The sequence below is a fragment of the Drosophila gunungcola genome, unplaced genomic scaffold (genome assembly GCF_025200985.1).
Source record: "Drosophila gunungcola strain Sukarami unplaced genomic scaffold, Dgunungcola_SK_2 000155F, whole genome shotgun sequence".
In the NCBI taxonomy this organism is placed as follows: Eukaryota; Metazoa; Arthropoda; class Insecta; order Diptera; family Drosophilidae; genus Drosophila; species Drosophila gunungcola.
In genome coordinates this window covers 60,452-77,310 of record NW_026453316.1, presented here as the reverse complement: position 1 = coordinate 77,310, position 16,859 = coordinate 60,452, and the positions used below count along the sequence as shown (strand labels likewise).

General features: G+C 37.0%; 2 protein-coding genes across 4 annotated transcripts in view; one reads left to right on the top strand and one right to left on the bottom strand.

The window, feature by feature from the left end:
• Nucleotides 1-16,859, bottom strand: part of LOC128265786 (flotillin-2) — a 114,823-nt gene that overhangs the window by 43,759 nt on the left and 54,205 nt on the right. The window lies entirely within an intron of this gene.
• On the top strand, nucleotides 3,021-16,417 carry LOC128265773 (glucose dehydrogenase [FAD, quinone]). The gene is given in 5 exon segments (XM_053001980.1): nucleotides 3,021-3,487; nucleotides 3,993-4,618; nucleotides 13,626-13,876; nucleotides 14,468-14,968; nucleotides 14,971-16,417. Coding segments are annotated over 4 exon segments (2,166 nt in total). The 5' UTR covers nucleotides 3,021-3,487; nucleotides 3,993-4,160; the 3' UTR covers nucleotides 15,927-16,417.

Genomic DNA, 16,859 nt, shown 5'->3' with positions numbered 1-16,859 from the left:
CCAAAGATAATACCAAATAGAAGATAGCCCACAAAAATGAAAATAGCATTGAATTTTAAATGAAGAAAGCACCACGTATGCCCAAAAAAAAAAAAATGACAACGGTGCGTATGAATGAAAATGTTATAAACATAATTAATATTGTAACTCATACGCACTGTTGTCCTATCTTTTTATTTCCTCATAGGAAGTGCCACCATAATTTTCTTCATCTATTTTTTTTGAATTCCAAGTTTTTAATCACATTTACATACTTCTGTTTAAATTCGAATTTAAACAGTAAGTTCATACACAGTTCGTTAAAAAAATGTTTTTAGTTTTTCACATTTCCTCTCCTTTCAAATAAATTAAAAATAATGGTTTGATACTGAAACTACATTACAAATTATTAAGGCCTTTTCTGTGAAAACAATTCTCATTTCGTCTTAATCCTTCCCGGATGTCATATTGTATAACAATGCACAACGAAATCAGGAAACTGTGAGAAATGCAAACATATGTGGCTGTGTACAGCCACCCGAAAAACAAATTACTTGGGGCTTTTGAGGACCACCATCAAGACATCACCCCATAGACAGAAATCGGAGCAATTTCGGTGGTTCCATTGATTGACGATTAATACGGCAAACTAGTTGCGTTCAATATCCGCTCGACGTCAGGTGTGTAATGTAATGTAATGACAATTACTTCGCAAAATTCGTGTTGTGGTTTGTCAATTCGCGAACACACACACACACACTTACTAAAAAACAAAAAACCGGTTGAACAATGAAAACAATTAACCAACAACAAAATGCCAAAAATTTCACTTTGATCTCCTGTTTTTTTATTGAACTCCTCGGCTTCTTCAATGCCAAAAACTGGTCAATTGATTGCGGTTCTTCTGCCAGCTGTCTTTCCATGTCGAAGTTGAATTCAATAATGGTGTACAGGGATAATTCCCCAAGTTAAATATGGCAAGTTAATCAAAGTTTTGTAAAACAGCTCGGGTTCCTAAAATGTGGAAGCTAAAATCGCTTATGGCCCAATTCAAATATGGTATTTATATAATCGTCTCGTCTTTGTTTATATTTAATAGTTTTGAGTATATTTAAGAGAATTTATGTTATCAAATATACCCTTTTTTCAAATTTAAGATACATTTATAAATGTTTCATCCAGTATGCAACTCTCTGTAAGATTTAAAACTAATCAGTTAAGAACTTTCAAAAGGTTCGGTTAAGGTTGAAGACCTTGCTAAGAAAAGCGGTTAGCATCGGTATATATGAATCGGTTAAGAACGTTTAACTTTGAAGAAAAGCGGTTAGTATCGGTCAAAAGTGTTCAAGTTTGGAAATAGCACACTTATCGAAGTTCGACTGTGAATCTTGTTGACGTCTTTGCTTATATGGCTTACGTGCGCAATACCAACTACACAACTGTAAAGAAACTTGAAGTGGAACTCGAATCCAGACTTAAAATCGAGCCCATCGTCCGCGGAGAGAAGTGCACATAACCGTAAACTGAGCATGAAGGTCGTCTGGCGTCTGCAAGGAAATTCGAATTCAAAGAAGATGAGGAGGAGAATGACGGGGAAAAAGAGAGGAGGCCCACAGGGAAAAACCGCAAATGTCAGATGTGCGAGTGAGAGGCAGGAGTCGCAAGCGGTTATATGTAACCGTTTCGCAATGCACAGCATCAGCCATCAACCGCAACCGCATCGCATGTGCGAAAGAGAGGCACGCGAACCGGTAACCGTTTCACATTGCAAAATGAGCGCAGGCGCAACCGCAAAACGGAGCAAAGAGAGCACGAGTGGAAACAGGAGCGCCGAAACGGTAAACGGTTTGACCTTATTTTGTCATTTAAAATGTATTTGCATTTTTTATATCAAGATATTTCTGGGATCTCTAGAAATCATTTGCAAATTTTCAGTGGGAATTTTTATGTTTCAAAGGTTCAAATCCATTTGTATTTGGTTGGATCAGATTTTATCTACATAAAAGTGTGTTTGAACCGTGTAATTTTAATAACTTTTTATACCTTTGCTGAGGGTATTATAATTTCAGTCAGAAGATTGCAATGCAGTGAAGGAGACATCTCCGACCCTATAAAGAATATATAACTTTTTATACCTTTGCTGAGGGTATTATAATTTCAGTCAGAAGATTGCAATGCAGTGAAGGAGATATCTCCGACCCTATAAAGTATATATATTCTTGATCAGCATCACTAGGAAAGTCGATCTAGCCATGTCCGTCTGTCTGTCTGTCCGTCCGTCCGTCCGTCCGTCCGTCTGTCCGTCCGTCTGCCCGTCCGTCCGTTTCTACGCAAACTAGTCTCTCAGTTTTAAAGCTATCTGCATGAAACTTTCCCAAAAGTTGTCTTTCTATTGCAGGTAGTATATAAGTCGGAACGAGCCGGATCGGCCGACTATAGCATATAGCTCCCATAGGAACAACCGGAAAAATAAATATAAAAAATTATTTTTTTAGTTCTTCGGCATATAGTAACCGTTAAATATTTCAGAATTACGGTTTAAATTTCATAAAAATCGGACGACTAAATCATATATCTTTTATGGAAACAATAAAACTATAAAAAGAAAAGTTTCTTTTTGTATCTTTTCTATTTTAAAATTTTTTTTAAAACTCTTTTTGACTTATTAATAATTTGACAGTTCACAATTAAGCTTTTAATTTTATTAAAATCGGAAAACGATGTCATACAGCTGCCATAGGAACTAGCGAATAACTGAACTGCCAATCATCACAGCTTCAATGTTTTTAAACATATACGCAAGCAAATCATAATTTTAATTTTTTCAAGAATGTGTAGTTTTTGTAATAGCTGCAAGGGGGTATGAACTTCGGCTTGCCGAAGCTTGCTTCCTTTCTTGTTACTATTATGTTTTTGGTGAAATTTAATTTATAAGTGAACCGTAAAAAAACATATTTTCGTGTATCAAGGTGTGGCTAGGATATAAATTATAAGTGCACATAAATGGCATAAATTCCATTAACTTAATGTGGAAATTTTTTCTATCAAATGTTTTTGTTTAAAAATTTTCTGCCACACCGAATGCAGTTGGATTCGCTGAAAAAAACGTGCGCATGCGCAACTGTTTCTTGGCAGTGACGCCGGCGTCCTCTGCCGCGTCTACCGCCTCTGCCGGCGCTGCAGCAGCGGAGACAAAACGGCGCAGGCCAGCGGCTTTGGCGGCTCAGAAACGCAGCGACTGTCAAGCCAAGCGGATGGCCTAAAACGAAACGGGTTGGCGAGGCGTATTACCCAGTGAACCGGTTAACCGATTAACAATTACACCCGACTCCAAAAACCCGCGCACGGCCAACTATTTCAATTACAATTTATTTATTTTTGTTTCTGTTTACTCAATGTGTTTTTGTCGAGGCCTAAATGAAAGTGCAGAAAGGCAAGTGAATGTGAATGCGAACGTGACGACGGCACAGAGAGAAAATATCGAAATACCGAAATCGGTCAACAATTCGTCAGTTTCTCATATCAATAAGTTCCCTTTCACCGTAAATTTTAAAACTATCTTAATAGAACTTCATACAAACTTTCTCAACTCGAAGAAAATTTACTGCTTAAAGGTGTTGCACAAATTATCCTATCAGCTCCATAATTTCTTGAAAAATAAAGTTCTTAAATTACCTTTAAGACAAAATTTTTTAATATTCAAACTTCGTAATGAAACCTGATATTTTTTTGTAAATTGAATTGTTTAAAGAAGGTCTTAACATAGATGTTTCCTTTCAAAAAAAGAAAGATTTAAAAAATATACTTTGACTGTTAGCCATTAATAAAACTTAAACTATAACTCAAGATTATGAAAACTATTTTAATGACCGAGTTTCTTGTTTTTCAAGAATGTCTTAGCCTGGTTAATAATTTGCTTTTTTTTAACCTGTTAATATGACTTTATATGTAAATTAAGGATATAAAGACTATTTACATTTAAATATTTTTTTTCTCTCAGTGTGCGTTGACAGTGAATGAATAAAAATCCCATAAAAGTGCCCAAATAACTCAATGCAATGCAGTGACAGCGAGTCAATGTTAAATAAAATCGAAAAGAAAAGCCCAAAGAAATTATAGAAGAAAGGGAATTCGTTCCCTAAAATCAATAGTAAAGCTCAACCTAATCCCATCCAAAAGTCATGGTAGTAGTTCCCGCTCTGGGCGCCGCCGCGGTATCCGTGGGCGGCCTGCTCTTCAAGGCGAGTGCCGCCTCGAAGGCGGCGGCGACAGCGGGCGTGGCAGCGGCAGGCGCCTCAAAATTGGGCCTGGCCATCGCCGGTGCCATCAAATTGGCCACCGCTGTGATCGGAGTTGGCAAACTGACCATCCTGCCCTTCCTGATAGCAGCCATCGCCTACTACAACTACGATCTCTTCGATCCGGAGAATCGACCCTTCAATGTCCAGCAAGTGGAGGTGGCCTACGACTTCATCATCATCGGTGGCGGCTCGGCGGGCACCGTTCTGGCCTCCCGACTCTCCGAGATTCCCCACTGGAAGATCCTGCTCCTGGAGGCGGGCGGTCACGAGACGGAAATCTCGGATGTTCCACTGCTTTCGCTCTATTTGCATAAGAGCAAAATGGATTGGAAATACCGGTGAGTCAACTTAATTATAAACCCAAAAAGAAAAACACTGTGGTGAAATTGCGGCCTTCAAACTTTTAAATCTTTAGTTAGATTTAAAGCGTCTAAAGTATTTAAAATTTTATGAAATTCAAAAGGTTAATCCTTGACAATTTCCATTAAATTAATAATTTGGAGTCGTTCAAAAGTTAAGGTAAAATCGTGTTGATTTTTTTACCCAATTTTGGGACAAGTTTCGAATTATACAAAAGGCTCTGAATTAAGTATTAAAAAAAAGGACTGTAAAAATTTTGACATTTGAGTCTATAATCTTAAGTTCATTTCAGGCTCTTTGGTTTTTATTATTTTATAAAAACTCCTGTACATTTTTTATAAAATTAAAACATTTAGTCTTTAGAAATTAACACTGACTCACTTCACACTGAAGTAAGCCCAAAACCGTCAAGCTCTTAAAGTTTTACGATTGGTTGAAAATAGCTATTTCCAAAGTTGTAACTCTGCCATAAATATTTCAAAAAGATTGCACTAAATAATTTCCTAGTTTTTATTTGTTTAAACTTTAAAGTACAAGTTACTTGACTTTTACACAGTATTTTATTGGGGTCTCAGTACTTTTTGGGTGGGTCAGACGCTTGGCCTTAACAATGGCCCGGTTTGCTCTTTGTTTGCGCCGCTTTTGACCAGCTTACCCAGCTCATCCCAATGACTTTGCTATTTCCAAAAGCTGGCTAACAACAAACACCATATTCTGGCATATGCAAATCTCGCCGGGTGAGCCAGCAATCGATGAGTTGTGTTGTGACCATCATTAGCATTCGGAATAGACCAAGACAACTTAACTTGGCCGGGTTCGGGTTCAGTCGAGTCAAGTCGAGACGAGACAATGATCATGATGATCATCATGGCAGTAATAATGACGGTGCCAAAGGCCGGATTCGTTTAGTTAGCAACCGCCTGCCAAATTTCAGACTATTTGCCAGCTCTCTTCACACGCAAACAGCAAAACGATTTCAGCACTTCAGCCGAAAGAAAGGGAAACCGAACTGACTAATATGATAAACTGTCATTTCACATCACAGGAAATGCAACATGTGTTTTGGCAACCTATTGGTTATCTTTGTGCCTCTATAAAAACGCTATTTATAGTATTCTTATCAGCACGATTATTTCATAACATATGTTTAATCTATCTTAAAATACAATAATAGCAGACAGCTTATGTTAAATATGTAAGAAAACCATATTTAGATTTCTTTTTTATATCCCAATATACAATAATAGTTTTGGCACATTTTAAACTTGAATTTATCTACCCATTGACAAATATAAAAGATTTTTATAAGACACGGATTTTTTCCTTTTTTTCCTATATTTTTTTAATCCAGTTTTATTTTCTTGAACAACTAATTTACGAAAATTCATTTTATTTTAATTTTTTTACTGATGATTTTGTTTTCCAAATAACCATATTATATTATTCGTTTCACTCTCAGCATTTTATTTTTCTAAGTAACACCATTAACACGAATATTTTAACGAGAGTTTTCATTTCAAATCTCTAGATTTGTGGCTTCTTCAGCGTTCCCATTTCTCGGATCTTTCACTTTTCCCCGGCCACAGAATGTTCCAATTAGATAAAGACAAACGTAAACCATTACCATTAACCATTTACCATTTACAAGCAGTATCATCTCGATGGATGATCATCTTCCCCTTTTGTGTGTCGCTTTCAAAGAGCAATTAAGTGCAGCTTTATATGGTTGAGCCTCCTCTATTAGACAGAAATTTTCGGTTAACAATAATAATAGTAGATGGGAAATGATCACTGCTTCTGGGCACTGATTCGAATTAGAATGGGCTACCGTTAGAGAGGCCTGCCCCGAGGGTCAAACTTTTTTTTTCGGGTGGGTCTCGCGTTTCATTCAGATCGTTTTCTATCTCACGGCATTTCATTAATAACAGCTGATGATCAACTCAAGCCACCTGAAGCCGGCATTCAAATTAACAAATCAAACCGCTGCTTAATTATTCATGAGCATTGGTATTTTTTTTTTTTTTTTTTTTTTTTTTTTTGAAATTGGTTCGAGCGTGTTACCAATACCGTAATCCATTTAACTGTTTAATGCGACAAGGGGCTGGGTGTTTTGGGTTGGGTCTGGTAGGCCTATCGGCGATTTTTCGACGTTCATCTATGGATCTTCTTCGCATTGACTTGGAGTTTCACTTTCAGAATTCCACATCCATTAGTATTCCCTTTCCCTTGCCAACTTCCATTTGCATTGCCTTTCCTTTCCGAATCCCATTCAATTCCATTCCATCTTATTTTGCGTAATTGAATGCAATCGACGGCTAAGTGCATGCGAAGTAAATCATAAAGTGGAAAAAGAAACAATAGTCACACAGAAAAAAATTATCTGATATTATAATGCCGATATGACTGCATCATACTATTTGGTAAATTACATTATATCACATTTTTTATTCTGACAAATCATTAAAATAACATCATATTTTTCTAATCCTTCTATTTTTTTCACAATTAAATCCAAATAACCATTGCAAGCATCAAAACAAAGTGTGAAAATGATTTTGAATTTATTATATAGGTCTTTCTGCATGATATTTGAATATTACTTATTAAAATAGATCATGTTAGTCTCTATATTTTTGTTAAAATTAAGTTGAGACAACAAAAATGAAATAATAAAAACGAAAAGCAAACGTAAAGTCTTCGATTTACGATCTGATTTTGTGAAAGAGTAGTTTATGCGTGACGACATATCACTTGACATATCATGGATAAATAACATTATTTAAAGATATTTATTCTAAAAAAGCATTGAATCGCATATAACTTATTACTTTATTTTTTTTTTTTAAGATCAAGTTGAAATAACCATAAATCGTTCAGTGCACAAGCGCATAAAAACAAAAAACCAAAACTAAAGTGCATCGAGTGTGGCAATATAATCGAGTGTGTTTCTGAATCATTGCATCATTGGCAAATTCGGGAGAGTCGGTAGCAGTATCTGCATTTTTGTATCTCAGTATTTGTATCTCGTGCCTCCCAACATCAGTCAGCTAAAATCTTAAGAGAGAAAAACCAAAAAAAAAAGTGTGTAAGTCTTGAGTGTTTGTTTGGGTGCAATGTGTACAAATCGCCACTCGAAAACCGCTTTACAAGCAACGGAAAATTCAGTCAACAGACTGCATCGAAATTGAAACTGAGTTTACCAAAATTAAAACTAAAGACAATCGGCAATCACTCTCACGTCAATCATCGACTACAATCTTGATTGACTCACTCATGGGCGAAAAAGTTTCACCCGCCTGTGAAAGTCACAAAATTGGTGCCATCACTTTGGTATCTCTTTAAGTTCAGTGTCAAAGTTGTGGGGCTTCAAGGTCGTGGGAAGACGATTATTAGACGGGGAAATTGTAATTATACCGATAAGGAAAATATATATATATTTAATATATTTTACAAATCAATGGGCGAGAGATTTTTACAATGATATCAACTAAGATAGTAATTATTATAGCAATAACATTGAAGAGCATAAATCTAAAGGGAATCAAAAGATGGTCAAAATAAGTTTTAAACACACAAATTAATAGTATTGGAAATATCAAATATATAGAAGAAATTGAAATACTGTTTAAGGTATAATACCAAAATATGTTAAAATTGCTGTAGGATTTCTTTAAATTTATGAATAGTCGATAAAATTGTCAAAAACATAAAAAACTCTTGCAATAAATAATACCCATGCCCAGACTGATAATAAACCAAGACATTCGCAATCACCTTAGTGTGCGATTACAGGATAAATGCCTTAAAGTTAACGACTGCCGCTAAATATTTCATAAGCCACTCTGTGTGCAACGATCGTTGCAAGCCATTTGAAAGTATTCAAATTCGCAGCAAACAACAGTAGGCGCCGACTAAAACCAACAATGGTTCTATAGGGCAAATAAGCAACGAGACGGGGTAGTTAATGTGGGACTTAGGTACTCGTTAACCCCCGCAAATAACCCGTTTCTGTTTTTACTTTGGGGTTATGCAAGATGAAACTGGCGATGACCCCCAGCCTTATCCGCATCATTAAAATCCCTCCTCTCGTTCGTAAATGCCTGAAACATTTTGGCATTCACAGTGGAGACATGCCCCTGAGAGATTCGGGTTCGCATTTTAAATGCAAGCTGCAAGCGGATATCAATTTAGGCAGTGATCATGAAGCATCTACATTGGGAGAAAGTGAATTCATAAAATGAGATATTCAAAATAAGGAGCTAAAAGGTAATAAAAGAAGAGTTTTCAGAAGAAACTAGCATATAGAAATCTTGTCTTTAAACTGTTTCAGACATTCAAACAAACATGTTCAATCAAAATTCAATATTATTATTTACTCAATGACATGTCTTGTAATGTATGTTATAAAATTGGATGCTTAAAATATACCAACTCGCTATGTATATTAATGCAGTTAGCAATGTTTCGAAATAATATTTAAACATTTAAAGCTTTTTACTTAATAAGCTAGCTAAGAAAACATTTTTTCTACAACTATTTACTCTTTGAAATTAAAAAAAAATTTTGTTTGATTTTGTAATTCTTAATATATCATATAGATACATAAATCTTATGTTGTAGACTTGGAAAATTTTAATTTAATCACTTTTGATTCACAATCCTAATATTTAGAACCAAGTTTGTCATTTCGCACAGTGTGCATTCTGAGATCGGGATATCCTCCGCCGGTGCAGTCCAATTTCCCAACAGAAAAACCGGATCGGATCGGATCGGATCGTATAGGAGTTGCGGGTATGGCAAAGTGGGTTAGGCGGTCTGCAGGTCTACAGGTTTGGCGCCTCCATGGAAGTGGCACGAAACGAGAGGAAACGGAATGAAATGAAACGAAATGAAATGAAACTGCGCTGATACTTGGCAATTGCACCTGAATAGCCGGCCACTCAGACGGTTGCCAATCGAAAAGCCGAAAGCCAAAACCAAATCGAGAGGGGGTTGCGGGTAGGGGCTAGGGGGTAGGGGGTTGAGGTCTACGTGAGCCGGTTAAATGGACAGGCTTCGGTGGGTCGTCATACCTGAGACCAGTGCCTCGTACCTCGAATTGTGTCAACCGGGCAATAAAAAAGACAACTACTGCACACCATCACCAGGCATGCCAAAAAAAAAAGCAAAAAAAAAAAAAAAAACCAAATTACCGATAAAACTAAATATTGATATGGTTATTGATATATTTGGTTTTACTCAATCGAAAACATGCAATTTGTTATGACACCAGACGGCACCCAAATATTTGCTGTTAATGTAATTAACACCAATGGATTAGTGCGCCCAAAGATGATGAAAAGTGGAAAATAAACGGAACTAATAATTGAAAGTTAAAAGCAAACAAAATAAAAGAAGTATAAACTAAAAATTGAAATATACAAAATAAACAATTCAAGAATTTGAATGCAAAGGATAAAGAAATAATAAAACTAAAAGAATGAGTATGGAAATGAAAATAAATCAAAGAAAGACAAAATTATGAACATGAATGAATTCGTTTGGCAAACATTTTGGTACTTCTCTTAAACAGTTTTCCCACATTGCATTCGGCAATTATTCCATTCGTGAATCTTTCCATTAATAAATCGCCTGGAATCGTGGCCGTTTTACAGCTTAATTCGGCCGCTAAGTGATTTTATATGGCAATCAAGAGCTGTTCCATCCGAATGCGTTTTCCCCTTTTTTTTGCTTTTTGTTTGGTTTTGTGAATTTTGGAACTCTGGTGAGGCCTTAACCAACTTTCGGTTAACGAGCATTAAACAATTACGAAAATAATGCAATCAACTCGAATTTTCGGCATGCATATTCATTTCATAAGCGGCAATTATGGTTTTTGAGCCAGTGTACATATGTCTCTAATGCACGTTCAAATCCAACGTTTCTAGATCTGCAGCTAATGGCAGAAAAAAAATAAAAAACTCTAACAAAGTGTATAATCTCTTAAGCTTATCTGTTTCATCGAATAAAACGCACAGCTCGTTAGACTTTTAGGATTATGTCACTAATGTCTTTGTGATCTTTATTTCAAGATTAAGTTTATATTTTTCCAGACTCAAAAATATATATTTATTCCGGATAACATAGTTACAAATAATAAGCATTTAAAAATATAAAAAAAAATGTTTTTTTTTTAGAAATACAATGAATTTCTTAAATAAATTAAGAAAGATTCAAACTTTTGTGTATTGCCAAAAAGAATTTCCCATATTTGATATGCTTTATTTCGCCATTTTTTAAATAATCGCCCTTAACAGAAATTACGCGCACAAACAAAATAGCCAAATAAACTAAGCGAAATGAGTTAATAATAATTTGTTACGTTTATGTGAGTTAACTGTTAAATGGCTAATAAAAAGCAAACAAATTGCGTCAGTTGGGCGGTCGTCTCGCACAATCAGTTGGAGAAGTCGAGGCCGAAGTAAAGGCGAAAGTTTTTGTTTTTCTCTATTTTCTTACCAGTAACTTTGGGTGATGTGTGTTTTGCACCTGTATCTATGAGAAATGGCCGGAGCACGTAGCCAATAAGTCAGTATGGCAAACAACGTGCCACAGTGGGGTTACAGTGGCGCGAATTGATATTGATGGCTCGTCGAAGGGTTAAAGCGATGGAAAATATACATCACCAATCTGGGCAGCATAAATCAGACAGCATGTCATATGCTAATTACCCCTTTCCCAGAGGAAAACAAATACGCGGTGGGGCAGGTGTGACACCCTAATCGCAAAAGATGTAAATGCATTCGAGACAAGCGACTGATGGACCGTGGAGAGCCTCAAGATGGAAACTAAGCCACCTGCTCAAATACACTTGCAGAGGGTATTTAAATTTTGATCACTAGTTTTAAAGCTAGTAAACATTTTTGGGGCTAAAAATATACCAAGGGGTTTAATAGATTAGAATACAAAGAGCTATAGCAATACATCAAATCAATGCTTGATTTAAAAGAAAAAGACTTCAGATTATGTGTTTTTATTCTAATTATTATTAAATTCTTGTAGCCAAAATTATAATATATTTGGTCGTATAATCGGCACTTTTTTAGACAAAATAAAGCACTTTTTTTGTAACTTGGCAAAAATTAGACTGACAGCTAAAAGAATGTCTGGTTTGTACAGATGATAACATAATCTAACATTTATTTATTTTTTTTAGTGTATCCATATTTTGTCAAAAATAAAAATGTTCAGGTTTTAATGCCCATCAATTTTGAGATGAGATTTTTAAGGTATTTTATTTCTTTATTGTTTTTGTTGTTATTCATAATTTGTTTCCTTTATGAGGTAAAATCTGAATACTTTTTATAAATAAATACTTTTATAAATTGAAGATTTCTTCTTTTAATAGTTTAATGAAGAAAAATTGTGTTTATTCCAAGTTCGCTTGGAAAAGCATGTTTAAAATATATGTTACTTAAAAGCACGGAAGTCTAATGATGTATTTACACGAAAGTTGGAAGTTCATTCTTATTTTTATTTTCATTGCGGCTAAAGGGCGTAACTGTCTTTGTAGTTATCATATTACCAAGCTTTACCCTTTTTCTCTTTGGCTTTGGCACGCTTTCCTCCCCGCAGCACGCCATGTTAGGCAAGTAAAAATCATTTGCTGACCAAGTTTTCCGCAACTGACATTTGATTTCCGTTTGTTTTCGTCGTGCCTTTCTCAGCCGAATGTGGTTAAGTTGTCTCTTGATTGTTGCCTGTCACTGGTAATTTGTATTTTCATTAACGACAAAAAAAGTCTTCCTATGTGTTTAGCAGCTGGCTCAAGATGGGCAGCCAACAGAAATACAATTCGGATTTAGTTTCAGATTCGGAACGGGAGCTAAGCGAAAAGCACCCAGAGTTGTCAAAACGTTTTGTTGGCCAATTTGTCCGTTTGTATTGGTTGCACTCACGCCAGGAAAATTATTCGGAAAATATGTTGGGAACTTTGGGCGGAGATCATTATCTTAACAAATGCGTAACTACGGCTGGGATATCCGCTAATTGGTAGAGCTTGAAATTGCTGGGTGCAAATTAACGTTGTTTTCTCTGCGCAACTTTAGTTAATCTTTTTCTATTATTATTTTTTCTAATTTAAGCTGTAATCACATAAAAAAAAAAAACCAAAAGTGCACTGTTTGACTTCCTCTATTGGTTCATTGACACTTGTCTTTGTTTTATTGATGTTATCATTAATTCTTGCATATTATCCATTAACATTCGTATTTATTATATGAATGTCACTTTATTTGTAGCCTGTTTGTTTTGCCATCTTTTATATCTTTTTAGCCAAAATTCCAATTTGTGTTTACATTTTTTACTTGTTTACTTGTGGATTAACTTTTAAAGCCACTTATAGTTTTCCCATTTATAGTTGTTCAATTTAAAGTTTTCTTAATTATTTTTTGTTATTAACACGTTTTTATAGTCCGCGTTAATCCTTAATACGCAGAAATAACAATTTATTACCAGCTGAGTAGTGGATTTTAATCTATGCTTAAGCAAGTTTTCTGCACTTTTTCAAAGCCACACTTTAAATGCCACGCGAAGGCACTCGCACTCACAGACACTCGTACTCACGGATACCATAAAGCCATTTAAAGGGCAAAAGTACGAAGGGGAGGTCGTTGGCTCATTGCCTCATGGATATTTCTGAGCTTGGCCTAATGAGCGCTTAACACTGGCTTTTGTGGTGTTGTAATTTAGTTGGCCACTGGGCAATCTGTATAATTTTCGGGGGAGTGGTGCCTCGGCATCTTGACTAATGCGCTTTCATTGTCGCTTTGTTTACTTGCCCACAAACATTATCGGATATCTCTTTCTCGGCTTGTTTGGGCTTAGCGAGATTCGCTAATTGTTTTCTCCCACTTTTCAGTAATCAACGAATATATATATTTTGAAATTTTCTTCCTGAATTTGCCACCGTATACAATATATTTATATATATTATTTTCATTAAAGAACCCAACCCCAACCGACGGCCTGTCAGGCGATGAAGGACAAACGTTGCTGCTGGACGAGAGGAAAGGTTTTGGGTGGCAGTTCCGTGCTCAATACCATGCTCTACATTCGTGGAAATAGAAGAGATTTTGACCAGTGGGCGGAGTTCGGAAATCCAGGATGGTCTTACGAGGAGATCCTGCCATATTTCAGAAAGTCTGAGGACCAGCGGAATCCTTATTTGGCCAGGAACAAACGGTACCATGGCACAGGTGAGTCTTCGAATATGCAAAGCTAATCTCTCAATGTCCAAATAAGTATTATTCCAATTAGTATATAAATATAGCAAAGTAGGTCCGCAGTTCACAAGTTTAAATTTATTATCACTTATGGTTGCTGCCTTATATAATTTCTCGTTGGTAGACTTTACTACTAAAAAAAACTCTGTTCACTGACAAAGAAACATAAATCTTTTAAGAAATAAATCTTTTTGTCTTCTTTTTTCTAAAACACCAGCTATTTTAATTTTTTAAATAAATTGCAGCTAGCTTAAAAGAAACTTTAGAAAATGAAATATTTAACAATGCTTGATAACTTGAACCTTATTGGCTAGTTCTTCTAAATTTTTCTAATTGATAAAACAGCTGATTTATAGACTTAATCTTATCTGAACAAGCAAATATCAAGGACTTGCGTTGTTAACCACAAATTAATAAGTTGGTGATTAATTGAATTTCTTTAAATAAACCAACCACTAAATTTCTAGTCTATATAATGACGTTTATTTGGACAAGCTGAGATCAAAGCCTTATTTATTTGTATAAAATACATGACCAGTAATATTTGTTAACCTTTTATTTTAGGCGGTCTTTGGACGGTACAGGACTCCCCGTACAACACGCCCATTGGTCCGGCATTCCTGCAAGCTGGCGAGGAAATGGGCTACGACATTGTGGACGTGAATGGAGAACAGCAGACGGGTTTCGGTTTCTATCAGTTCAATATGCGACGCGGTTCCCGGAGCTCCACGGCCAAATCATTTTTGCGACCGGCTCGCCTGCGATCCAATCTTCACGTGGCCCTATTTTCACATGTAACAAAGGTCCTCACCGATCCGCATACGAAACGAGCCACAGGAGTTCAGTTTATCCGGGATGGAAGGCTGCAGAATGTGTATGCCACCAGGGAGGTGATCCTGTCGGCAGGAGCCATTGGTTCGCCACATCTGATGATGCTCTCGGGTATTGGACATGGCGAGGAATTGAGCCGAGTGGGTATTCCGCTGGTGCAACATCTGCCTGGAGTGGGACAGAATCTGCAGGATCACATTGCAGTCGGGGGGATAGCCTTCCTCATCGACTATCCATTTCGATTGTGATGAAGCGGATGGTTAATATCAATACGGCCCTGCGATATGCCATCACGGAAGACGGCCCACTGACCTCCAGTATTGGCTTGGAGGCGGTGGCCTTTATCAACACCAAATATGCGAATGCCAGTGACGATTGGCCGGATATGAACTTTATGATGACCTCGGCATCGGTGATGTCGGACGGGGGTAGCCAGGTGAAGACGGCCCATGGACTGACCGACGAGTTCTACCAGGAGGTTTTCGGTGAGGTGAACAACCGCGATGTCTTTGGCGTTTTTCCCATGATGCTGCGGCCCAAGAGCAGGGGCTACATACGACTGGCCTCGAAGAATCCGCTGCGCTATCCACTGCTGTACCACAACTACCTCACCCATCCGGACGACGTGAATGTGCTGAGGGAAGGGGTCAAGGCGGCGGTGGCCATGGGCGAAACGGAGGCGATGAAGAGATTCGGGGCTCGCTTCTGGAACAAACCGCTGCCGAACTGCAAGCATCTAACCCTATTTACCGACGACTATTGGAACTGCTACATCAGGCAGTATACGATGACGATATATCACATGAGTGGCACTGCCAAAATGGGCCCACCCTCGGATCCCTGGGCAGTGGTGGATCCCCAGCTGAGGGTCTATGGCATACCCGGATTGAGGGTAATCGATGCCAGTATAATGCCGGCGATCACGAATGGCAATATTCATGCACCCGTCGTGATGATTGGCGAAAAGGGTGCCGATATGATAAAGCAACTCTGGCTGACCCCCACAACGGCGCCGGCGGGGGGGTCTGGGGGTCAAGGTCAAGGACAGGGTCAGGGGCCCAGTCCGCGTCAAGGTCACAGTACAAGCCCCCCGCAGTGGCGTATTAAGCGATCATTAAACTCAACCAGTGAAAACTTGGACTTTAAACAATCATCATCGCCAGTTCATCAATGGCCTTTGCCAAGGTCGTAGCAATTTAAGGAAGGGGGGTTGTTCTAAACAGAGGTCAAGTGGGTGGAGGGGGGCTAGCAGGGGTGTTTGGCTCACTTGGGGGGGTTAACTAGCACAAATTTCTGCCTTTGAAATAAATTTAATTTATTAAGCTTTATTTGCTTCCCATTCTTCCTAATTCTTTTGCTCTCTGTAGCCAAAGAAAATAACATATTCCCTTTCCTTAAGTAAACAACGAACCCCTACCCCCATTAACCTTTGACCTTAGTCACTTAAGCGCTTCATGTAAATATCGAGTCATTTATGCTAATTCTTACATTTTTTTTTAATCGCTTGTCTGTTGTGTGTGTCTAATCGAAATGTGTATTTTTGTTTTTGTTTTATTGTTTGTTTGACGCCGCGTACACTTGGAGTACCTCAGTTAGTACATAAGTCGAAGATTACGATCACGATGCTAAATGTTTGATTAGTTCTTAAATGTAAACGAACCCAATAAATCGAATAAATACGTATATTACCTCATGTCTAGCTTTATTGAACCACTGTTTATTTTGGCTTTACGAATCAATTATAAATAAAGGTCAGTTTGATTTCGGCATACTCAGGTATTTATAGGTCCTAGTAAATCATTAAAATTAAATTTTTAAACATATTCTGCGTTATAATGTTTCAAAACAAAGAAACTGTAGGAATAAAATAAGCAAAAATAGTGCATTCGAATTTTTCAAAAATAATTAATTCCTTAAATGTGCATGGAGTGTTTAACCTATTTCATTTTCTTAAATTCACAAGAATTGTGAAACCGTAGCTTTAATAATAATAGTTAATAACCAAAGAAAAGTTACAATTAAAAAAACAGTTTGAAATTCCATATTTAATCCACTCTTACTTACAGTTTTACATCAGCGTACGATGTTTTCAGAAACCTACAGTTTGAAATGCACCTTTAAAAGC